Source organism: Typopeltis vanoorti, chromosome 12 (assembly GCF_054136105.1).
Source record: "Typopeltis vanoorti isolate ZY-2024b chromosome 12, IOZ_Tvanoo_1.0, whole genome shotgun sequence".
NCBI lineage: Eukaryota > Metazoa > Arthropoda > Arachnida > Uropygi > Thelyphonidae > Typopeltis > Typopeltis vanoorti.
In genome coordinates this window covers 8,128,175-8,154,996 of record NC_143560.1, presented here as the reverse complement: position 1 = coordinate 8,154,996, position 26,822 = coordinate 8,128,175, and the positions used below count along the sequence as shown (strand labels likewise).

Here is a 26,822-nt window from a genome sequence, read left to right as displayed (position 1 = left end):
AACTAAATTTATTATGATATGGATATTATGATTATGATATTGATATTGTGATGTTTATGATATTTATGATGATTATGATATTTATTATGATATTGCTTCTGCCTTAGTATCTCCACATTTGGGTCTGCCTCCCACTGACGAGACCTCAATAAAGGTCGAAACCGGTCTGGGTAGTGGCCCTTCCCTTGATGCATAACAGTATACATCTCCACAAGGAGATGTGCTTGCATTATGGGAGATACTGAGACAAGGAGTGATGAGAGCTTGGTCCACCTTTGCTCGGAGTTGCCTGGTGTTGCACCACCTTACCTCAGTCCTGAAGATATTTTCAGGCGCAAACTTTGTTTGCTTACACTTGGATAAAGGATTAAACTAAATTTATTATAGTCTAACCAAGTGCAAAATAAACTTCCATCATTTCCATATCCTTTGACACTAAAATGGTACCTGATGGTAGAGTGCCTTGATTTCTGCTCTAGGGGAGTTGGATTACTGTTTTCACTCTCCCAATTCAAACATGTCCTACTTGGGTAACAATCTTAACATTAAGTCAACAAATCAACATGTTCTTTTCCACCCCTCATGACTACATCCAGACATTACAATATTATCATCACCCAGAAGCAAGACTGACATCAAGTGACTTCTCACTATGTTAGTAAAAGTGGATTGAATGCTCTCATTTGATCTATATCAGAATGACGTCAGCATAGTCCTTAACAGCTTGGATTCTAACAAATCTCTTGGTCCATTTACCTATACAAGTTTGCTTACACTTGGATAAAGGATTAAACTAAATTTATTATAGTCTAACCAAGTGCAAAATAAACTTCCTACATCTTTCTCTAAATCCAGAGTAATTCAATAATAGGCAACTATAGGTAAATATGACCTCTCCTATTGCTTCTGCCTTAGTATCTCCACATTTGGGTCTGCCTCCCACTGACGAGACCTCAATAAAGGTCGAAACCGGTCTGGGTAGTGGCCCTTCCCTTGATGCATAGCAGTATACATATCCACAAGGAGATGTGCTTTGCATTATGGGAGATACTGAGACAAGGAGTGATGAGAGCTTGGTCCATCTTTGCAAGGAGTTGCACCACCTTGCCTCAGTCCTGAAGATATTTTCAGGCACAAACTTTGTTTGCTTACACTTGGATAAAGGATTAAACTAAATTTATTATGATATGGAAATGAGAATAGCTAGGTAAACTACATTCTGTGGACAGGATTATGATCTAAGTTATAGAAAACATACAAATCATTAAAAACATATATCAATGCTTAGAAAAATAATCGGCAATCTCAAACTATACTGCAAAATGTCAAAGGTTAAAATGTACTGGAGTATACAGGTAAAATTAGTGTAATAGTCCTAATGTAAAATATTACTTGTGTAAAGATGAGTTTCTCATCTTTACACAATTTTAATTGTTAACTTAAAAGAACTTTAAAATGCAAATTGATGCAATGGAAGAAATCTGCCTGTGCAAGGCAAAGTTAAATTACTAAATGTGGTAAAATAATGACTGCATTAAAGAAATGAAGGTAGTCTATTAAAATATGATGAATCATTAAATCTCATGAATAATCTTCACAAACAGGCACACCATTACTTCTCAATAAGGCAAGTGTAATGTGTATATCTTGAACATTTGTTCAAGTGAAATTCACATTGCTTTATTTATAAAATATTTTAGTGTGAAATACTGATGAGAGTCGCCAAGGATCGATGTAATTATTCAGAGCAATGTATGCAAACTGACATGAGCATTTATCATTAACATTGCACAGTTGAGCTATTCTGAAACCAAAAGTATGGATAAGGAAGAAGTACAATGCTGAAGAAAAATTAAAATTATATTTAAATATAAAGAGCCAATAGGCTTCATTTCGGCGATATAAACATTATTCAAATTAAGGGGATATTAAATCCTACATTGTTTTAAAATCGAATAAGAAACTCAAAGATTGGAATCAGAGAGTTTCATGCCGAATATAGTAAACTATAAGGTATCGGCGAATTACTAGTGTGAGCTAATGCAAAAATTATAATTTTTTTGGGAAGTTATAAGTAGTTATTTACCTCCAGATCAAGGCATGCATTGACAGCAATACTAGCAAGCATAGGAATGAAGGAGAACCCATATATGACAGCCAGAGCCTACCTTGACTGGCAACAGGAAGATGCTAGAAAATAACAGTTGGGAGTAGACAGTAAAAAGAGAATGAGAGAAAAATTCAAATATTATGGAATAAGGATTCAGACTTTCTGAAAAATTAAGGAATAAAACAGAAGTTTCATTAAGAAGCAAGTCTGTTAAAGGCAACTGAGAAGCTGTTATCTTTAAAGTACTCCTTACATGATTTCTTGTTTTCATTAAAAGCAAATTCATATTTGCATGGAAGTAGTGTTTCTGCTGATAAATATTCTTTATTGATGGACTATATTGTTCCTTCTGTTAAATTCTCTTTTGTTGAACAAAGAGAAAGATAAACTGATAATTTAGTACCAGGATTGATATAATTTACTAGCTATGCTTGGTCTGGCCATTGAAGTGAGTATTATTACTTCAAGTTTTGATTGAAATATATACTGATATATTTATTTCACAGTTTAAACTGAAAGTATGCAAGAATGAATTAACTTAATTTAATATAATATAAAAACTCATTACAAAACTATCTACAAAAGTTGAAAAACTTTTGTAGATAGTTTTGTAATGAGTTTGTATAGAATTGCTGTAAATAATACTTGATTAATTAAATTATTTGGAATAATTTCTGATTCTAGCTAGAATTGTATTATAGATTGTATTATATAAGAATTGCATTGGGATGAACATGAGTTTGAAATTAGTAACAGCCTTTCCTAAGGATGAACCTGGCTAATGTTTTGGCATTATAAACAGATGAATACATAAAAGAAAAATCATTGTCTAACATAAAGATTATAATGTGGGCCAAGCTGAGAAAGAATTTCTTCTCTGCAAACCCCATGTAAATTGGCCTGCCATACTTTGATATAGTCTGCTGCTGTTGGTCTTTATTCCATGATGTTTGCTATGGAGATATTAGCTTTCATCTTATTATCTGCCTGTTAATACTGATGTATCTTAAGGGATGAGCTGACCACTAAGCTGCAGCATTGTTTCCCTTAATCACAATGTGGCTTAGGATCCAACACAGACAAATGTCCAGATGGACCTAATTGATAGAGCATATGTTGGATCTGAGAGAGAGAGAGCACAAGTGCAATTGGTATACCAGACTTCTTAGTGCTTGTAACAATCTTATTATGAATAATGCAACTTGAAAACATTTCATCTTTATATAATGCAAAACTCCATGGCATGCAGCCCAGCCAACATAGTTGCTATGTTTGAGTGTGATCTCATTTGATATTATGCTGTCTAAAAAGGCAGCAGATCCCACTGAAATCTGATTGTGAACTGTCTGTAGAGACATTTTTTTTTTTTTTAATCTATGTATTCTGCTCTGTGTGTGTCTGAAAGAGATGCTAGTACATAAGAGAGGTGGAACACAGCAACATTATATATAGAGCAGTGTTTTCCAAACTTTCAGTACCCACATATCCCTTTGAAATTTTAGTAGCATTGTTGTATCCTTCTGAGGTAAAGGCAATTTGAGAGAAGTTAATATATTTCATTCAAACATAAATAATAAATACATTTTTAATTATTCAACATTTACACTATAAGGAATTACAAATATCGTTAGTTTCCTGATATGTACCTTCAAGGGGTGTACAGCTATTCTAAGAGTACAACATAATTAAATTAAAAACATACGAAATATTTTAAGTTATCAAGTACATTACAATAAATGCAAACATGAATAAACATGTATAGATGCATGCATGGGTGGTGAAACAATGGCTGACTGTTATAATTTAAGATATGATGATTCTGAAATTTTTCAGAATGCTCCTACTGCATAATTGAAATATGAATTTAAATTTTTAGTGAAAATAATTTGAACCACACAGTCGGAAAGCAATCATGCCATTAAACAGATGCTGCCCTAATGGAGGTCCATTGCTACATGCCAAGAAACATTTAAAACTTCCTTTAAATTTTTGCTATTGAAAAATTAATTATAAAATAGACGACGTGCATTATATGCCAAAATATGGTAACAAAAATATTAAACTAAAAAAAAAAGTGTGCATATCCCCTAAAAAAAACTGTACTCCAGGGGTATGCATATCACATTTTGTAAAACACTGCTATAGAAATAGTGTATTTAGTGGCATTTGTATAGTATTATCTAATGTGATGCCTAGAGCTTGTAGCAATTCTTTTATACACAATCCAAAGAAGTGTATGGCAATCTAAATAATATAGAAGTTTTAAAAATGGAATGGTGACCTGGCAGGGATTTATTTTAATTGCATATTGCAAAGGTAGTTGCTGGTGTCAAAATGACCAAGATGCTTCAATTGCTTCAATGTAAACTAGGAACAGGTAAAGCGTAGAATGTTCAGTTGCGGTTCGGACTGCTTGATGGTTGATAGGGTACACCGCTGAAGCATAGACTCGGACAAATAGTCAAGTTCTGATTGGATAAGTGCTTGACAGAGATGAAATAATGTTTTTTTAATTAAAAAACAAAATAAAATAAAACTGAGTTTAAGAACTTCATTTTTCAGTCTTAGCTCTGGGTAAGGATGAATATGCTGACAGGAAAAGTACACAAACCATCTGTTCTGAAAACAAACATGTTGACTAGCTAGAAGGAAAGATGGTTAATAGCTTGCTACAACTTTATGAATCTCATATTGCAAGAATGACAAAAGATGGCAAAGTCATCTCCACATACAGGAGATTATTTACAGCTGGAGGAATTTTTCTTTATTGAGTTAACTCACAGCAAACAGTGATATAAAAAAATTACTCTGTGAGACCTTCTTGAGAAAGTGGTTTCTACTAGGACATGAAAGTTTCAATTAGGCAGTATCTTTATTAAACGTTTTAAGACCAATGTTGGATAGGTCTTGCAGTACATTACATTACCAAGCTGTGTCATATTGCTTTCCCATGTTAAAGAAAGCCGACACAAGGTACTTATTCTTGAGGAGAGCATCTCTAAAGCATTTTCAGTCTAACTGGATGCTCCAGATCAGTGGTTCTTAATCTTTTCAAAGTCATGGAACACTTTTGATTATAATAAAAATTTGGGGAACACCAAAAGCATTAGGGTCATAAAACTAACAATAAAAATATGCATGGACTTGCCTTTTATAAAAATGGAACTTATTTTTAATGCAATACTTGAGCTTTTCGGCTTTTGCAGATTTTAGCAATATCAGATCTAATATGTGATATAGCTACCCTCATCTCTTTGTCTATATTAGCAAGTCTTTCAAGCTTTTTAGTTTTTATATGGGTAAATATTGAGAAACCAAGCTCACACAAGTATGATGTTGAAAACTGTAACAAAAGTTTCACTGCTGTTGTGGAGATAGCTGGGTATTCGGCTTGGACAAAAATCCAAAATTCCTCAGGAGTTATTTCAGAGAATTTCATTTTTAGAGTATGATCTGTTAACAAGGTAACTAATTGTTCTTCTCGTAACAAAAATTCACAACTCGATGTGTTAACTGTGCCAAATGGATTTCACATCCAGTTCTAATTGTGTGTGTTTAAGGAAGAAAGTAACTTGAAATCTTTTCTTCCAATATAGTTAATTGTTCTGTTATAATGGAAATAATTCCCTCTACATTTTTATTCAAAGTAGCCAATTATACTCAGAACTGTGTAATATGACATCTTTTATCAGAAGAACACAAGTGTTCCGGGGAGCACTGGTTAAGAACCACTGTTCTAGATGTTCAATGATGTTTACAAAACCAGATTTTGTCCTGGGGGAAAAATATGCCTTACTCTCCAAAAACTATAAAAGATGAGCATTAACTTTTTTTTTCTTCCCCAAGAGCTCTCTGAAGTACCACTTCAGAGAGCTCTTGGGGAAGCTCTACGAAATGGTACTTTGCTGGAGTTTCTGGATCCTTACTGGCTTTGGAAAGGCAATAACTGCATTTTCCCAGTAATCAGGAATTTGAAGTTCACAGAAAACTGTTAAAAAAGGCAGCATATGGTCACACATGTTTGACCATCTCATAATGGATGTCATGTAGTCCTACAGCATTTCAATTCTTTTATTGAACCTGTGTGTAAACTTCCAGACCATCTGCAAGAACAAAGATATTGCATAGGCTTCTGTGAAGCGAGGACATTAGGAATGTGTGTTCTGGTTACATTATCCACAAAATTAAAGTATCACATAGAATAAACTATTTTATTATTTTCTTGACTAGTTTCATGAAATTCTTTTGTTTCACTTGATCAGGATAATAACAGTTAATAACTCTAGTGAAAATATTTGAACATGAATAACAATGGAAGCTGTGCATTCCCCATTACGTTGGCTACTTGTTTGTGGTTTACTGTATACTATTGGTAGATACAAGTGTGTTGTGATGAATTAGTGAAGACCAAACTTTATGTAAAATCATCTCTTGTTTTTTTGTTACACTGTAGAGGTTTCATCATATTAGCTGGTTCTTTGAACGCTCTTGAGAAAAAATAATATATGTGGGGCATTTTTGTTTGTTGCTATACCAGTTGATGTTTTGTTTCAGTTGTATGTGCTGCCAGTCGGCCAGAATGAAGATATTACTAATACTTTGGCAAAGCTTTCACAGAGAGTATTTAAAACTGCTTATGGTGAGCAATTTCTCCATTTCGTTCCAGGATCAAAAATGGCTGTTACATATCTGTCCATTTTCTGTATTGTCCCAGATCTCTTTGGATAATCTGGTGACAGAAAACATAAATTGAATCCTAAGTCCTCTTAGCTCTGAGAGTAGGTGTATCATGCTTGAGCATGAACATAAAGCATATGTAGAAACCTCAAATTTTGTCTGATTTTGTTAGCCACTGTACATTCTGAATAACACCACCATTTGGGAAAAGGGCAAAACTGACTTGATGTTTTGGGTACGGCAGCTGTAACAACTAGTATTATATATACTCTAACATGGTTCACTATTGAGAAGAGGAATGGTGAACAAAGCAGTGAATGTTTGGGTAGGAGTGCAAAAAGGTACTATTTTAGAACAAAGATTCTTGTTGAGTATATTGTAAACAACTCTTTCTCTGGTGTTAGTTTGTACACCACCCCCACAAAGTCCTGTGGCTATTTAAATCCTCCATTATATGTATAACGGGATGGATCTGAGATTTATCAACACCAGGTGGAAGATGCTACATACCATAATAAGTTGTCCTAATGAGAGGCAAATGACAACTGTTTCCATATTAGAGGCATTTGCAAATCCTTGTGGGCAGATGAATAGCTATAAGGATGGACTTCTCCAGAGGCAGGAATATCTCCTTTCCTATCTTTACAGATGAAATTACTGCAACGTAAGATATTCACAAGGTTTCAAATAAGTCTCTTGCAGGCAAAAGCACATTGGCTTATGTTTCTGAAAGAAGGTGCAAATATTGTGTTTTGGTGGAATCCATCTGGCTTCTGGTTTTATCAGTCTTGGATTTCTCCTTTTTTGGAGGGAACTAATTGATAGTTAGTGTCCATTTATTCTTCCTCAGGAAAAATATTGAAGATATCAAATTCAACCATGTCTAGTTGAAGTTTTGGATTCCTCTCAAAGCAGAGAGCATCCCTTTTTATCTAATAGTAAGCCTGGAGACATATCCTTGACTTGTGTTCATTCCATTACTTTTTTTTTCACTGAAGGATTCTAATGAAGCAAGATAGATCACTTTAGTGTTTTTTTTTTCCCCTTTTCTTTTTAAATGTTCTAGTGAAAAGCAGAGTAAACCGTGGCATTCATATGTGATAATGACCCTTTAGATATGTCTTTTTACTGTCACCTTCTCAGGATAACAGGGATTTTCCCACTAGATGTTATAGTATACTTCTTCTCCTGACATGTTCTGCTCTTTCTTGATTTTTTAAATCTTTCTCATCTACCTTTAGCATGTTCTACAGCATGCTGGAGATTCTCCCTTGAAATTAGTACATTTGGGCATTTTGTACTGCAATTTTTTGTTTTTGTACTCTTTATTGCTGCATCAGATAGAGATGCCAGTGTCACTACACAGTTTCAATATGACCGTATTTCTGGAACATGAAGCAGAATAAAGGATTTGAGATATAGAGTCTGACAGCGAAGTTAAGATATCCTGTTAAGATTGGAGGTTTCAGGGTGTTAAATGTATTTGGCTAATATATCTGGATACTACCAGGCCACCAATCCTTCATATGGGAATTTATCTTACAGCTGTTACTTCTTGCTCTTGTAATTTAGAGCAAATCTCCCTATTAGGAACAGTGAGAAAGTCTACTCTGATATAACTCCTCCGGAAAAGTTTCAAGTTTGCATGTGTGTGTGGGGGGGATTGGGGAAATACCATAATCGGTATTTCCCCAATTCCTGTTTTAATGGAGGAGTTAAGCTCAATGTTTTGGCAGGATATTTCAACTGAAATATCTCAGTATGTTAACCAATTTGGGAGATCCAGTCAATCCAAGTCCTCTTAGCTCTGAGAGTAGGTGTATCATGCTTGGGCATGAAGAACCCAACCTATGTTACTCAATACAACTAAGCACCTGGTAAGAGACTGTTCACTAAGAGTGAACCAGTGAAGGGAAAAAATAAAAAAACATGCTGGAAACACACACACACAAAGGACATTTCCAGCATGATCCATTTAACAAATCTTTAAAACATAATAATCTCACTATTGATAGTTACACTTTAGTCACATAATTCTAACTAACCTCTTGTTTTCTTTGTAGTTCGGCAGGAGTATAGGTTTGCGCTGCTGAAGGACTGTATGCTGGAGGAGGTTCTGTAATAGGCTGCATTACAGCAGGCTGTACATGTGATTGTTTTGAAGGTAGAGACTGATAATGAGGTGGGTTACCTGTTCCATGACCCGGTGGCTAGAAAGTAATGAAATAAAAATAAATAACCATTAGTCATAAAAAAAAGAGAAAGGTATTATGCAAAAACGAAATCAATACTGAAGTTTAAAACTTTCTGCTTGTGTAATATTTCAAACCATAAGTTTATTATTAATGGGAGAAGTATTGTAGCATGTTTGACAGATTAACTATACATTATTGAAGTGTAATAACATGCAGTATCACTGTATTGTAATAACAGTAATACTGCATTACTGTTACTGTATCTACTTCAAAACACAGTTACATTTGCTTTGTAATATTTAGTAACTATAACTAAATATTCATTGTAATGAGTCTATAACAGATGATAATAATGATGCAGTGTTTAATTCTGTGAGCAATGTTTCTTCTAAGCTATGTGTGCACACATGACTAGTAAATGCACTCAAAATGTTCTCTTTCAGAATGTCTAACTTAGTCAATTTTTCAACTTACTATAAAAACAAATGTTTTTATTAATGTAAAATATAAATAATATAAAAATTAACTAAAAAAATAAATGTATTTAGGAGGATGACTACCATGATCTGACTCCGGACTTTAACTCAGACTACAAGAGTGATCTGAAAAGTTATCGGCCTAACAATGAAAAAATAAATTTATCGTTTCAAAATTGTTATTTTTCAACATAATCTCCCTTAAGACTAATACATTTATTCCAGCGATGCTCCAGTGCCATTATCCCGTCCCTATAGTAGTTCTCAGTAAGATCTGCAAAATACCCCTCTACAGCTGCAATCACCTCTTGATTTGACGAAAAATGCTGACCAGTGAAGAAGAGTTTTAGTTTTGGGAAAAGAGAGAAGTCAGAGAGAGCCAAATCTGGGGAATAGGGTGGATGTTCCAACAATTCACAGTGCAGATCCCTTAATTTTCCCATTACAAAACACCTTTGTGGGCAGGTGCATTGTCCTGATGAAAGATGATTTTTTTCTTCTGCAGAGAGAAAAAAATTTGTGAGAAAAGACACTGCAAAACAGCGTCTTTTCGCACAAATATTTCGTCTAGTCCGGTTAAAAGATCAGAATATTCTTCAGTAGTTGTTTTACCCTTTTCAAGATAATTAATAAACAACTGAGGAATATTATTCTGATTTAGCATCCCAAAATACCGATGCCATGACCTTTTCTGTTGATGAAACTGACTTTGTCTATTTTTGGCACTGAACAACCTGCTTCTGTCCACTGTTTTGACTGCTGTTTGGATTCTGGTGTGTAATGGTAATTCTAGCCATAGTAATAAATTGACACATAAAATCAATTTTATTCTTGTTAAAATGTTCCAAGCCCTGTTCATAGATTTTCATGTGAGTGCGTTTTTGATCTGCTGTGAACAACTGAAGCACCCATCTTGTGCAAAGCTTTTTCATTTGCAATTCTTCATGCAACAAAATCCTACACATTCTTTTGAAATGCCTATAGTCTCAGCAATTTCATGCACTTTGACTCCATGGTCATCCAAGAATATATCGTGCACTTGATCAATGATATCTGGTGTTACACTTTTTGGACATCCTTCACGTGAATCATCTTCAAGGATGATGCAGCCATGTTTAAACTCGGCAGCCCATTTCTTAATTGTCGAAAACGAAGGAGAAGATTGCCCATAAACTTTTATGAACTTCAAACGAATTTCTTTTGCCGTTAAAAATTCTTTTACAAAGAATTTTATAACCGTACGATACTCAATTTTATCCATTTCAAGGGATACAGACAACACTTTTGCTTCAGAAAGCTGTATAAAACAAACAACTTGATACAATGACTTGCAATTTCACACCGATGCTTATGACAGATGTGCCAACTTAGGAAAAAAAAAAAAAAAACTTGCCGATAGTGTTGCCGTCTATGGTCAAGGCCGAGAACTTTTCAGACCACCCTCGTATGTTAACTATGGGCATTACGGCATGTGGTGAAGACCCTATTTCTTCCACATACTGTTGTAAGTATTCATGGCTGTAAATATGTGTGTTCACAGAGTCGGTATGCCAGATAAAAGAATCATACTCGCTGACCTGCCTTTGGTCGAGGGAGATAATATAGAGGTTCCTTGCATCACGGATGGGGTTTGGGCCAGGTTGCTTCATCTGTACCAACTGAGTTAGGAGGGTCAATTCTAAAATCACACTTATCACGTTATAAAATAACCAAGGTGTTCTGTGAAAATTTTAATAATTTCTCCATTGTATCCATTCCACTATTACTCTAAATCAGCTTTTTTCTCAAATTTTTCCTATGACGGAACACTTCACAAATCCTGAAATTTTCACAGAACACCTTGGTTATTTTATAAAGTATTAATTAATAGTTAATTTAGCTGATTTTTAATAATTAATAATTAAATATAAACATCATTAAATTAATTTGTGCTGATTTTCATTGACATATCCCATTCTGATCACCAAAAATGTATAAGTACCTATGACTGAAAGCAGACTTTTTCTCATCTGTGCTGGTACTTTTCCCCTCTTTTTGTACATCCTGGAGATCGCTTTCTGGGCTTTTGTAGGTAGATGACTCACTATTGGTTGCATCAGACACACCTTCAATAAGATTTTTCTTAATACCAAAATTAAAAAAAGTCCCTTGTCTCTTATTCATATTAAAATTTAAATCTGCAGGTGTATTACTTTTAAAAAATCACAGCACTATGGTTTCGAAACTTCATCATCAAATTCCTGCCACATACCCTCAAGGGGTGTACAGGATATGATAGTACTACATGAAAAAAATTACATCTTTACTAACTTCCTATCTACAATTTTCCTCCAAATCAGTTTGTTACTTGTCAAGACTCCAACATTATTAGATCTTATATTTCTATCAACGAAGGCACTTTGTATCATATCAATCTACCTATATCTTGGTCTTCCTCTGGGTCGTTTTGCTGCCAACCTGGCAGAGAACACTTGTTTTGCTAATCTTTCTTCGCCCATTCTGTTTAAGTGACCATACCACCTGAGATTAGCTCTGCTAACACATTCCTGGATGCTGACAATGTCAAGTTCTTTCCTAACATCCTCATTTTTAATATGATATTGCCATTGATGCCATCTGTTCACCTATAATTTTAGTGTACCGACTGATTTCTCTCATTCGATATGAATTTATTCAATTGATTTCCTACCATACCAGCGTTGTTGATTCTACTGTCTATTTCCCTACTTAATTTACCATCTTCACTAAAATTCGTGCCTAAGTAGCTGAAATGTTTTACTTGTTCCACAGGTTCTCCATTGACAACACAGCTGACATTTCAACGATTCTGCTTATTTTCATTGTCTTTGTCTTTTTATTGCTGACCTTGATACCACATGTATTACAACAGTTATTCAATTTACTCAGAGAATCTTGCAGACTTGTAGAGGATTTATTTAGATGTATAACATCATCTGCATAAAGCAAGAAGCTGAAATTAACATCTCCAATTTTGATATCATGTTTAATACCACTTTCCTTCATAATGTGATGATCCATATAGATAATGAATAACAGAGGGGATAATGTACATCCTTGTCTCACACCAGATTTAACGTTAAACCATCTTCCTGTACTTCCTTCAATTCTAACTGCTGACTTGCAACTCAAATAAAGACTAAGTGTTGCTTGATATAATGCCCCATCAACACCATATAACTGAAGTGTATTGAATAGCTTCTCTCTTGGCACCTTGTCATATGCCTTTTCCAGATCGACAAAGCTTAAATACAGATCTTTGTTATATTCCCATGCTTTCTCAACTAATTGTTGTAAAGTGAAGATCTGATCCTGACAGCCTCTATTTGGCCTGAATCCAGCTTGTTCTTCACCAAGCTTTTCTTCCACAATTCTTCTCAACTGTTTCTCAAGTATACTCGCATAGATCTTGCCAGGAACACTCAGTAGGCAAATACCTCTGTAATTTTCATATTAAGTTTTATTTCCATTTTTATATATGGGTACTATTAGAGCTGTACTCCAATCATTGGGAATTCGTCCCTCTGTCCAGGCTTTCTGAACTATGCAGTGCAGCCACTGTAAGACTTTTATACCACCATACTTCAGCATCTCTGGTCGAATATCATCTACTCCTGCTGCCTTTCCACATTTCAAGCCTATGATAGCTTTTTCTACTTCAAGTATGGATATGTATTCCTGACTATGCCTATTGAGTGTTTTTTACCACTGTGCTATCACTGCTTGTTTCATTTAGCAATTTTTCGAAGTAATTACTCCATACTTCAAGGATATCTTTTTCTCTCGCTTTCATGTCACCTTTATCATCTCTAAATCCTTTTACAGCACTCTTTCCTCCATTCCTAAGCTTCTTCAACAACCTCCAGAATATTTTGCCATCTTCTTGATATTTATTTTTTATATTCTTGCCAAAGTCCTCCCATGACTTTTGTTTAGCTAGTTTTACACAGTGTTTAGCATTCTTGCATTTGTCTCTGTATTCTCTAAGAGCACAAGCTGACTTATTTGCCAGGAACTTTTGATATGCTTTCTTCTTTTCCTTCACTGCGTGTTTAACTTCCTGTGTCCACCATGGAGTTTTAATTTTTCTATCCTTGCAGACAACTTCACCACATGCCTCTCCAGCTGAATCAATCAGGGCTTTCTTCAAGGCTTGCCATTGAATCTCCAAGGTTTGATTCCTGTTCTCAAACTCTTTCATTTTTTCTTCAATAATCTTTGTGTATTTTAGTCTACAGTTCACATCTGAGAGCTGCTCAACTTTTATTCACTTTAAAACTTTCTTACATGTTATTCTTTTCAATATGAAATTCAATTTTATCCTGCTCAAGACTAAATAGTGATCACTTCCAATTTCAAATCCTCTGTACACTCTGGTGTCCTGCACCAGGGAGAAAACATCACTATCAACAATAACATAGTCGATGAGACTTTTCTTATTCCTTGCCTCTTCTCTCACTTCCTACTTTGCTATTTGGATTCCCAACAAGGACCAACTTTTCCTTTTTCATTGTGTCAGTAGCTTTCTCTAGAGCCTCAAAAAATTCCAATACTTCTGTCTTAGTAGAACCTTCTGTGGGACCATAGGCACAAATAAGTCTCACTGTCCAGTTTCCCATTCTGATATTTTCCCAAATCACTCTACTTGACACTGCTTGCCATTCAAAAAGATGAGCCTCGTATTTTGTGTTGAATACTATGGTTACTCCTTGATTGTCATTGCCTGAATATAACATTTTGTATTTATTGCTCAGAAAGATCTCACCAGTTTTTGTTTCAGTCACCCCTATTATGTCGATCTGGTACTTATCGAATTACTCAGCTAGCTCCATTTCTTTGCTATTCAGGCTTCTTATGTTGATAGTACTGATCTTTAACTCTGGTGATGTTGAGTTGGGGTGTGTTTTCAGATTTGTTCCAGTAGCTTACTTTTCGCTGTTTGCCCTGGTTCCCTGGCGAAAACAATGGGGCACTTGTTTAACCGTGCGACGCCCCAGCCGGCATGAAATTTTATCATGTTGTACCATCATTTTTTTATTTTGGTTTAACCAATAAGAATACAATTTGGTCGGCTAAATCGCAAATTGCCAGTCCATCCTCGTTCGTTCAGTATCCAAGTAGATACCCAACAGGGTGCACCACGAGAAGGTGAGGATTGGACATTAGGTTAGAAGCTCTGGTCGGTTCTCTGCATTCCTTTAAAGGCTATGTGGAGGTCTCCTTTCAGTTATACAGCTTTGACCCTTAAGCACCCCTACAGCTTTGTTTCGAAACTTTCACCCTACAATACGAACCTGCGAAGAAAGTATTCAGTATTACTGGATTTGAGAACCAGATACAGACTACCTTGATCTTCAATTTTAGTGGAAAAATTTTCTTTATACTTCCTTGCTGATTGGTCACTAACATTTGCAACACAGATGTTATTTCTTTCAGTTTTGAGAACAGAGGATACGTCGCCCACTGTTGTAATCGGCTTGCCGGCAATTTTCATGATCGGTCATAAACAGCGGTATTCTCTTTCCCGATTTTTGAAAGATTTTGATGTGTGAAAATTAACAATGATTCATGAATATTTCCATGTTTAAAAATATGCCGCTTGGTCACTGACATTTGCTACACAGATGTCATTTCCTCCAGTTTTGAGAAAACAGAGGATACGCTGCCCATTGTTATAATCCGCTTGCAGGCAATTTTATGACTGGTCATAAACAGCGGTATTCCCTTTCCCAAATGTTGAAAGATTTCGATGTGTGAAAATTTACGATACACAGATGTTATTAGGCATTCTGGGTTTGAGCTTTGACATATTCATGAATATTATTCTCCTCAGAATATTTCCACTATAAAATATTTATTCATGAAAAATGTTTAGAAAACTAAAATGACAAATTCCAGGAGAACTTCTCGCGAAACACTTATTCACCTTCCACGGAACACAGTTTAGGAAATCCTGCTCTAACCTATTCCAACTTAATACCTATAATTTGTTACTTTTAGCTGTCCCATGTTGGCAAACTGAGAGTGACATTTTTTTTTGTTGAGAGTGTCTACTGTCTAGACAGTCACTCAAACTGATGCAAACTTGTGGCTATGCATATTTAAGTCAATTTACTACACACAGTTTCACAGGTTATAGCTAGATAAAAAATGGGCAATATTAGTATGAGAAATATTAGAGCCTTCATGGCTCAGTTGGTTCCTGTCTGGGACGGCCTTTGTCTGGTCTATTTTGGCCAGGTCTCATACAGAGGTAGGGGGTTTTTCACCCAGAAACTCAGGTTTTTTTTCTCTTCCAGAACAGGTGGGCCAGCCCTGTACACACACTTCTACAATCATAAAAATTATTCCCCCCCAACACCAAACTGCGACAAACCAGTGTTAGTTTCCCACAGTCATACAATCATAGCATACCCTGCATCAAGTGGTATAAACAGGAAGAATACTGAAGTTTAACATTATTAATGTTGATGCTTATTTTCAGTGATTCCACACAGATGTCACAGCAATTTAAGAAGTTTTAATATTTGTAAGAAACTAATGATAATGACTGAAATTTGTTTTTGTGTGTGCGCGTGTGTTAAGTCAAAATATGTTATCTGAAATGAACAAAACTATATTTGATGATAAATACTTACCGGGGCTATCACCTTTTGCTGGTCACTGAAAGGATTATAATTATCTAAACCTGCCTGTGTTCTACTTATCTGACTAGTTACCTGTGTAATTGCAGGATCCTAAAAAATAAATTCATGACACACTTAAACAAAAGAAAAAAAATCTGGAGATCTGTTTAATCTTATATTTATTATATTTACTGCCATATTAAATTCTTCAAATTTAATTTAAACACAAACTTTAAAAAAGGCTAATAGTTTGCTTTAAAAAAGTAAACAATTATCCTTCCCTTTTTAAAGCAGCCAGATAATCCCAAGTGATACATTAAAATAAGTTCTTGACTGTAAAATCTATACTGATATTTTTCTTCTTATAAGCAATATGATGACAATCAAGTTTTATTTTAATTAAAAAAAAAAAAACTCATTTTATATAGCATTTAAAAAAATGCCACATTTAAAATTTGTAAGCTGTAAAACAAGTGCAGATTGTTTTTATCTATGCGTGATTTGTTTTCAAGTGTTAAGCAGTAATATAACATCATTTATGCAGTAAGGACTGCATATCTTTGGGAGTGAAATAGGTGAACAGATAAAAGTGGGCTCCATATTATTGCTGTATTTTTTTATTTTAATTTTTTTTGTAAAGTTAATTTGACTCAACAAATTAAACAAAAGCTAGTCAGTTACTTTCAGGATAATGATTTAAAGAGAACCAAAAGTTCATGTTACAGATTGTTAGTTCTGTTTGAATAACATCTGGATTCTCTATGGGAAAAAAAAAAAAAATCCAATATATCTAAAATTAAATATACCATAAGAGACAACACAACATTTTAGATCTTCGAGGGTTTGATCCATCAATCACCACAAGCTACTGCACCACTGAAAGATTAACTCCACCCCCCCTCCCCCAGTGTTCTGTTTTTTTGATTCTGGATATGAGGCTATCATTACCAGATCAAAGCAATTAATGAAACTGAACAAATCTCATCTGATTGAACAAAAAATTTTAAAATGATTTTGTTAGAGACAAACTTATCCTAAAGAATCACATGTCTGGCTCTCAATTTCAACAGTGAAACTTAACTCCAGGAATATAATTTTGGATTTCAAAAATGAAAACAAAATCCTAACTTCATATTTTGAGATAAATAACGAAATTCATTATTACTTCATGACCATCGAAACAGAACCATCTACATTCACGATGTAGATGGTCTGTTTAGAGAAATTAAATTTAGAATTGAAAAACTTTTCTTTATGTATCTTCTACAACAAAAGGTTGTAAACCTATAGTACATCAGTAATGTGGGTGAGCTAAGAAATTTATCACTTTTTATATTTTACATAATCCCTGCTCCAGAGACTAAATCTGGAATTTTTAAGCCACTTCAAGATATGTCTGGCTCTCAATTTCAATAGTGGAACTTAACTCCAAGAATATAATTTTGGATTTTAGAAATGAATGAATCAGAATTTTTCACAAACAAACAAACATCCATGCCCACGGCAGGATTCGAACCCGCAGCCTCTTTGGCTGTAGAGTGGATATGCTAACCACTCGGCCAACTCTTTAGTCTCGTTGTGTCAATTACTGAATGGGAAAGATATCAACAATTCATGAGATTCTTTGAAAAAGTGCTTAAATGAGGCAGCATCTGAATGTATCCTTAGAGTTCAAGAACACATATGGTAGAAGTGAAATGGATGTGCAACCTTATTAAGAAAGATATCCATAAGAAAAAGATGATAAACAATAAGAGAAGGTTATGAAATATATCAAGTGCAGGCCAGAAAAGTTACAAGCATTGTGCAGAAAGCTAAATAGGAGTATGAAAAGAAATAGGCTTTGAAGGCTAAAGACAACCTCAATAGAATTTTAACATTATGCCTCAAGTAAAAGAAAAAATGAATATGGAAGAATAACTTTACTGAATGCAGATGATACATTCGTTTGTGTGAAAGCTAATGTGATTGTTCAATTAACGAGTGCTCACTTTGCTATGATATATCAATTAGGTATATGTAACATGGTGCACAGAGCTGTTGTATACCCTTAGATAAGAATTCAGCAACAGAGATAGATGGACCATCAGCAAGTATACTAAAGGAATGTTCAACCAAATTGGTTAGACCATTGACATGTTTGTATAACCTGGGTGTCAGCTTAGGAAAGATACCACAAGAATGTATGATAGTTGTGTTGTACAAGGGTATTGCAAAAACTGATGTGTAACTACATACCTGGAGTAGAGTGAAGATGGTAAGAACTTGCATAAAGAAATGAGTTGACAGACTATATAAATATTACAGCTGTGATGGATAAAGGGAATAGATACACTATGATACTGTTGAATTTTGCTTAGGCATTTAATAGGATACATGAAAGGCTGTTGCATAAACTGGGAGAATATGGATTTGGAATATAAACTCTTGACTTAGATAAGTAGCTGGTTGACAGACAGGTATCAAAAGTGATGTAATCCCAAGGATCAGACCACTGTTGTTGTCTATCCATTAATGGCAATAGAAAGGATCTAACAGGAGATGTTCAACTGGTTGATGATAATGCAAAGATAGAAATCAGGGATGCTACTGATATCCAGCATTTAGAGAATGATTTCAACAAGTTGGAAGTGTGGGCAAACGATAATGGCAATCAGTTCAATGTTGCGATATTAAAATGAACCTTGACATGTAAGGATAAGGAAATCATTTTGCCTGTTAACAAGCCTTGATAAAACTGCACCTAGACTACTGTGCACAGATTTGGTCTCCTGGGTTCCAAGGGGATAAAGAAGCTGCAGAAAGAATGCAAAGGAGTTACAAAATCTTGATTATTGAATGTAGATTATGAGGAAACAGATTGAGAGTATGTAGATTACAGACTCTGGTTAACAGGAGAAAGGGGGGTAATATGATAAAGATCTATAAATTTCTGAATGGGTGTTATATGGAAGGTGGGGTGAGAGTACAGGGGCATCCATGGAATTTAAGTTTGTTTGCAGTTAAGATAAGGACAAGTACTAGATATTCTTCTCATAGAACACCCATTCAGAAATAGTTTGATAAACACCTAGAACAAAATTTAATTTTATGTCTTTTTATATATCCTACAAGGGAAAAAAAAAAACAAATTACAATTTGATGAAACATGAGAATTAAAAGGTTTTAAGATATATTCTTTTGCAGTTATATCAGTTGCTTTAATATCATTTTTGTTCTAGGTCTTTTTCAGAACTTTCAGGCCTCCCCACCCCCTCATATCTATATAGATGAAATGGTAAAGAAATGGAAGAAAAATATAAACTAGCATTTAAGCTGGATAATGGAACTATAAGTGAAGATAAACTCCAGAGATCAATGTAATCCTTATAAATAATTGCTAAAGCATTTGGGATGCATATATTGACAGACAAAAATCATGGCATTTAAAGGACCATTTCCTGTCAGAAGTAAAATCATGATTGAAAATAAACTTTAAGAACAAATTAACTGCTTCAGATACTTTGGACCTGCTATATAATAATATTGATATCAAAGTTTCGAATTTTTTAACGATAACAGGGATGATCAATAACATTTTTAAAACTTATCAAGTTCAAAAGTATACAAGAATAAGTGTTCATAAAGTTTTAGCAAGGCATCTACTGTATAGAAGTGAACAACAACAACATTACTGACTAGACGGGTAAAAAATTATGCTTTTAATATTCACCTTTATCAGTAAGGAAACTTGAAGGTGGTAGGGAGAGCTGAGAGCTTTATGTTCACCCTTTGGGAGCTGTGGAGTTAGTTGTGTTCAGCTGGTAGAAGGATTGTCTTGGGTCTTGTGTTTGGATTCATTGTAGTTGGCAGCTTGTCTGACTAGTGGGTTTGGGTGCATGCTTGCCTTAGTAGCTTGTTTCGTGTATCTAGTTTGCTGCGGAGGTTGATCATGGGATTGAGTGAGCTATGGCTTTGGATGCCTTAGCACATATGAGTTTGTTGTGACTGTTAAATCAGGAGTTTTTTTGTCAAGTTGTACTCTGATATTGATATTTGGTTTCAGTCTTCCATGGAATCTATTTTCCGAAGAGATGGATGTCATCATTGATGGAGGCTTTTCTTCTGGAGAATAGTATGGCTGTACTTTTGTGGGGGGTTTACTTGGATCCTCCTGTCAGCAAACCATTTCTCCAATGTAGTGATGCTGTCCTGGTGTAGTCTGATTGCCATTGGGTTTTGTGGGATGTCCATGATGTAGATAGCAAACATCGAGAGGCCGGACAAGGAACCCCATGTGGAACTCCTGCTGGGATTTTGTGCCTGGTTGAGACTGTTCTGTTGATTTTTACCTGCATGGTTCTTTCACAGAGGTATGCTTTTATTAATCTTATTAGATTTATTGGCATATTTGCTTTTATGAGTTTATAGAGAAGACTCGGTGCCAGATCTTGTCAAAGGCTTTAGTGACATCTAGCAATACGACGCCAGTGTACAAATTCCAATTATATCCTTTTGTGATGTATTCATCTATTCGGTGGATTTGCTGAGCTATGTTGTACTCTTTTCGGAAGCCAAATTGTTCATTTGGTATGATTCCTAGTTTATCTGTTGTTTCTTGTAATCTTGAGAGGATGACTCTTTCTGTTTGTTATGATGACTAGGTGCATTACAGCCTTTCGTGGAAGCAACTTTATAATTTTGTTGGTGAAGCCATCTGGACCTGGAGCTTTTTTTTAAAATTTTTATTTTAAAAAATTTTAAAAAATTTCTGATGTTCATTATTTCTGATGGAGTAATGGGGATGATGTGTTCTGAGTTGTCCTTGGACAGCCTTAAGGTGCATTTAACCTGTTGAACTATGTAGATGAGGTTAATGTTTATGTTTTCATATGATGGTCTACACATTGTTTTTCCAGATTGTCCACAAGAGCTTTGGCTTTTTTCATATTAATGTTTGCAATACTGTGTTGGGGGGGGGGGGGGGGTGCTTACGTTTGGTAAGAAGGGTTCTCAGGAATTTCCAGATTGTATGATTCTATGGGTTGAGTGCTGGTCGCTTATTTTCCCATTCCTGATTTCTGTGGTTTTGAAGTACTTCTCTGACTTGACTATTCATGTTGTTTAGGATTTTTTTTTTTTTTTTTATCTTGTGAAACTTTTGTGTTGTGGAATCTCTTTCTGGCTTTTTTTTTTTTTTTTTTTTTTTTGTTCTAATTAGGTCCATGATGTTCTCTGGAAGCCGGCTGGTTGTGTGGGTGATTGTAGTTTTGGTGACTGCTGCTAGCACTTTGTTGATTTGTTAAGTTAGTTATTCAGAGCTTCATCGCACTCTCTCTCTCTCTTATTTTTTTGAGGATGATGGGTTCTGGGCTGATGTTTTCTGAGAGAATTTTAGATAGCTTGTTCCATGCTATGAAGAAGTGTGTGTGTGTGGGTGGAAAGGATCTTGGGTTCAGAGTTTAAGCAGGATGGGGTTGTGGTGTGATGATACCTCGTTGATTGTCTCTAGTTGATACTGATATTTCTGAAGATAACATCTAGTACATCTGATCTGCCATGAGTGGGTCCTGTTACTACAATTGAGTTGTATGCTGTACAGTTGTTTAGCTTGTGACTGTTTCTGTTGATAGTGGAGCTGAACCATGCTGTGTGCTTAGCGTTTAAGTCTCCTGTTATGATGGTCGAGTCTGTGGAGCCAAGGATGGCATCCAAGTCTGACATCAATAGGGGATTGCTTGGTGAGTTGTAGGCTGTGTATATCTTGAATCTGTCACCATCGTTGGTGTGCACCTCTATGCCGGTTACCTCCAGGGTGATGGTTTGTGGGTTGGTTATGGCATTGCACTTTAGATAGGTTTTGATGCAGATTGCAGTACCTCTGCCACTGGTGCCGAGTCTTTCCATTCGGTAGATTGAGTATCCTCTTAGTTTTTTGGATTATTTGCAGGTTGGAGGTGTGTTTCATTGATCAGAATTATGTCAGGATTGCATCTGTGTGCGAACTATTGTAACTCCAGAATCTTGTTGGCAAGACCATTGGCATTCCAGGCAGCGATCAGGAGGAAGTTCGGTTGGATTTTGTTTTTATTCATGACTGAGGGCTGTCAGAATGGAATGGGTTCCTTGCAGGAATCTCTGTGGAAGATGGTGATGGACTGGTTTCACTGAATTCATGGAGAATGGTGGCTAGCAAGGCAGTCAAGATTGCTGCAAGGTCGGGACTTGTTTTGTCATTAGGGGCTGTACTTTTTGATCTCACTGCTTCTGCATATGTTTTGATTGGAGACTGAATTCCTGAGTTATTGGGATTGGATTACTTTGTGTTGGAGGATGATCACTTTGGTTGCTTTGAGTGGCATTGGGGGTCTTACTGCCCCATGATTTTTCAGATGTAGGTTGCAACCTTTATAATTGGCAGGATGAGGCCTGCTGCAGTTGATGATTTTCACTGCATTTCAGGCACCTAAATTCTGCTTTGCTTAACTTTTGGGCATGGCCAACTTTCTGGCAACTATGGCATTGCCCTGCTGAAGCTCTTTTTCTGAGTGGTTCTATGGTGATCCTGAGACTGCAGTTAAATCATAAATCTGTTTTTGGGTATTAATTTCGACCAGCACTAGTGGCATTAGTTTTTTTTGTCTGTTCTGTACATCCTGCTTACTTTAATTGGGATCAGTCCCTGGTTGATGAGGTCAGCAGTGATCTTGTCAGATGCAATGCCCTCGGAGTACCACCTTTAGATTTCTTTCACTACTTAGAGCGAAGCGTGGTACCGTAGTTTAGAATTGTCGATCATTTTAGTCATCTGTCTGTAATCAGCAACAGTGGCAAGTTGGATTTTTATTTCCTCATCTATATTTTTGGCCCAGGAGTAGGCGATATTTTGACCCGGAGAATTAGTGAGACTGAGGTCCACTTTTCTTTTTATTATAGAATTACTGGGGGACCTTTTCCCCGTTGCCTGGGATATTTTGTGCAGAGTCCTCCTCCATGTGGTCATTATCAGTTCTACATCTCTTGCTGGAGTGTTCCTCCTGAGAGCTCATCTGGCAGGGCTCCTTAGGTGGGAAGATAGTTATATTTTCACCCTCTGCCTCCTCCTCAGGACCATTTGTTTGTTTGTGCATACTAGCTTTTTCAACAGCTTCCAGATTATTAACATCTGACCTTCATGGAGTCAAAGGATTCATCACTGGAGGTGCATACTCTCTCATGCAAAAAGTTCATCAAATTGTGCCTTAAACATATTCAGCTTTTGCACTCACCACTCTTTCAAGCAATGCATGCAAAGAACCTGCTTTTCACTCCCATGTTCACAACCCTCCTTATACAGCTTTCAGGGATAGCCTGTTGTTTATCCTTTGTCTTCCTCTACTCTATGAAAAATCTACTCCACAATCTGGTAACAACCCATCACCTATTCATAAGATACTGCAAGTTGCATTCCGTCAATCTCTCCTCACATCTGACATTCCATAAACCTCACAGTGATTTATGTAACCTTCTATGAATCCTCTCCAATACATCATCTCCTCGAAATGACCAAATCTGCTAACCATAGTCCACATGTGGTCTGATCAAAGCCTTATATAACAAGGGAACCATAATTTCTTTGCTTCTGCAAATTGATGTCCTCATTATTGTCATAACCTGTTGTGATGTTCCTACAATTTTAGTAATGACTCCCTAAACTTTGATTCTGTCCACCATCACTCCCAGATTTCTCATCTCTTCCACCTCCAAAATTTTCCTATTAATGTATAATCTACATCCCAGCATTGCCCACCAAATTTCAAAACACTCTAAAACAATAAAGTGACAGCTCCACTTACCTGCCCAATCACAGTGTCTATAAGCCAAAACAATTGCTGTGCTTCTCATAGTTCTTTCCAACTTTGCATCATTGGCAAACAGCTACATTCCCCAGTTAAGCCAGGTCCCAATGTAATTAACATACAAGTTAAACAATAATGGTCCCAAACCAGATCCCTGCAGCACTTCACTAGTGACCTTCCTCTTTTGGGATACCACTCCTCTTTCAGCAGGTTGTATATGGACAGCCAATCAGCTGCCAAACTCACCAGTCTGTATTCCATCTGTTTCAATTTAGCTTATAACCATGTCATTTGGAAGTTTAGCAAAGGCCTTTAAAAAAACAATCCTGGTATACCACTATTATGTGCATCTCCTTTATCCAGTGAATTTGTCACCTTGTTGTAGCATGTAAGTCAATTGCCAAAGCACGACTTCCTCTAACAAACCCAATATTTTACTACCTTCCTGATATTTATTTTCTATGTTCTTACCAAAGTCTTCCTGGCTTGTTTAGCTAATGTCACACAGTGCCTCACTTTCTAACATTTTTTCTCTGTATTTTCTGAGAGCACAAACTTCGATAAACTTTCTTCTTTTCCTAATTGCCTCTAACTTTATTAATCCACCATGGAGTTCTAATTTTTCTATCCTTGCAACCTATACCTCTTTGGCTGATCCTGTTTGCTTCAGGATTTTGCCACTGAACATCCAGTTTGGTTTTTGATTTCAAACTCATTCATTTTTTCCTGAATAATGCATAATTTTAGTTTGCACTTCACTTCTGAAAGCTGCTCAACTTTTATTTATTAAAAAATTTTTCAATTTTACCCTGCTCAAACTAGTCACTTTCAATTTCAAATCTGTATACTCTTGTCCTGAACCAGCATGAATATATAGTTCTCAAAAATAACACATTCAACGAGACTTATTTCTTGCATCATTTCTCCATGCAAATTTGTGCTTATCTATATGTTGGAGCATGGTATTAGTAATAACTAGACATTGAACAGAAATCTAACAAGCACTTATTAGATTTGCAATTTCCTCAAAATTTTACCCAATCTTTCTATATGCCTGGTAATCATTCCTACCCTGCTGTTCAGCAAGGACCACCTTATTAGTCCTACTTGCTGCCTTCTCTAATACCTCAACTTCTTTCTTAGTAGACCCACAGGCACAAATAAATCATTGTTCTGTTTCCCCATTCTGATGCCTGTATACATTACTCTACTTGCTGCCTGGCATTTAAGATTATCCTCATATTTAGTGTTAAATACTATAGCTACTGCTTTAATTCACTAGAACATGTAATGGTCTATTTAAAAATGCTAGATTATTTTAAGACTTATTAATTAGGAATACATCTCTATGATATGTTATTTTTTATTTCTTAAATGTGTAACTGCCTTTTGTTGTCCTCAATGGATATAGTGAATGCTCTGAGTGTTTGATGCCTCGTTTGGGCAGGATGGTATTTCATACCACCAAACAAAACCATCAAGTACTTTGGTTGCCAAAGTGCTATGGCATCCAATCCAATTTAATGAAAACCAAGGTCACATATGGAACCAGCTTTGATCAGCATATATAGAGTTATGTATCAATGAATTAGGCTATGACAGAAGTACATTGCAACAATGATATATATATATATATATATATATATATATATATATATATATATATATATATATATATGTGGCGATTAGTTTTTACTCGGTTGTTATACATTTCAAAAAATAGATTTAATGACTCCAAGACCGAGATAACATATAAAGATTTTAATGATAAATACTACTAGTTTCGGCATATAGCAGCCTTCTTCAGGTATTTATAAAGGAAAGGAATACTAATAAACATTGAATTATTTAAATAAACAAACTGGAAATTACAGGTACAAATTGCCTCACATAATCGATACATAAAAACGTTGTATTTTTCAAGTTGTTCCAACTGGCGTGCCATTGTTTGTTGCAATTGTGCGTGCAAGTTCACGTGAACGCCAATATTGAATAACTGCAGCATGGCTATCTGGGATGTTATAACTTAAATTATTATTTAAGTGGACCGGGTTCAGTAGGATTTCCCGTGATTCTACGATTTTTCTTTCAAACTCATCTTCACAGCGAAAAATATTTTCTGATCTATTCCAGCATACAGAGTGGCTTTGTTGGTCATCATTAGGATTATTTGAAAAAAGAACATGACTGGATAAAGCAGTTGCATGAGATCTTTTGTATGAGATGTCTCTCTTATGCTCTTCTATGCGTTGTTCAATAGATTTGTTAGTTTGACCAAAGTATGGGATATTGCAATCACACCACAATTTATATACTCCAGGGTACTTAAGGTTGTGATGAGTAGGTTTTGGATGGCTGATTAGAGAGCGGATTCTTGGAAGTGTGGTGAAGAAGGTCCTGATATTATATTTTTTAAGGACTTTAGCTATTTTCTTAGAGACTGTGCTAATGTATGGAATAGAGATGCTACCTTTAAAATTAATAGTCTCTGTTGTGCACTGCTTAGGATGGTTCAGAAGAAGTTTCTTAATTGTTTTTTCAGAGTATCCATTTTGTTTAAAAATAAGAGTGAGGTGATTCATTTCTTTTTGTAGTTCATCTTGTTCATTTAAGAGAGAACGTGCTCTGTGTCCTAAGGTAGATATAATTCCAAGTTTTTGTGGTGGAAAATGATGAGAAAGATTATGCAGATATCTATTGGTATGCGTAGGTTTTCTGTACATAGAGATTTTTAATCTTTCAGAGTATCGTGTAAGCATAACATCCAAAAAAGGTAAAGAGTTATTATTTTCTATATCAGCAGTAAATTTTATATTAGGATGTTGGATGTTTAGATGACGAAGAAAATCTGTGAGAGCTGTGTGCCCGTGATTCCAAATAATGAATATATCATCAACATATCT

General features: G+C 35.5%; 1 protein-coding gene across 2 annotated transcripts in view; it reads right to left on the bottom strand.

The window, feature by feature from the left end:
• Positions 1 to 26,822, bottom strand: part of LOC150100565 (secretory carrier-associated membrane protein 1-like) — a 138,618-nt gene that overhangs the window by 90,271 nt on the left and 21,525 nt on the right. For both annotated transcript variants that reach the window (XM_090402138.1, XM_090402139.1), the window contains exons 2-3: positions 16,115 to 16,213; positions 8,833 to 8,997 (exon numbers count right to left, since the gene is read on the bottom strand). In XM_090402138.1, the coding sequence (XP_090258264.1) occupies positions 8,833 to 8,997; positions 16,115 to 16,213 (264 nt within the window). The remainder of the gene's footprint in view (positions 1 to 8,832; positions 8,998 to 16,114; positions 16,214 to 26,822) is intronic.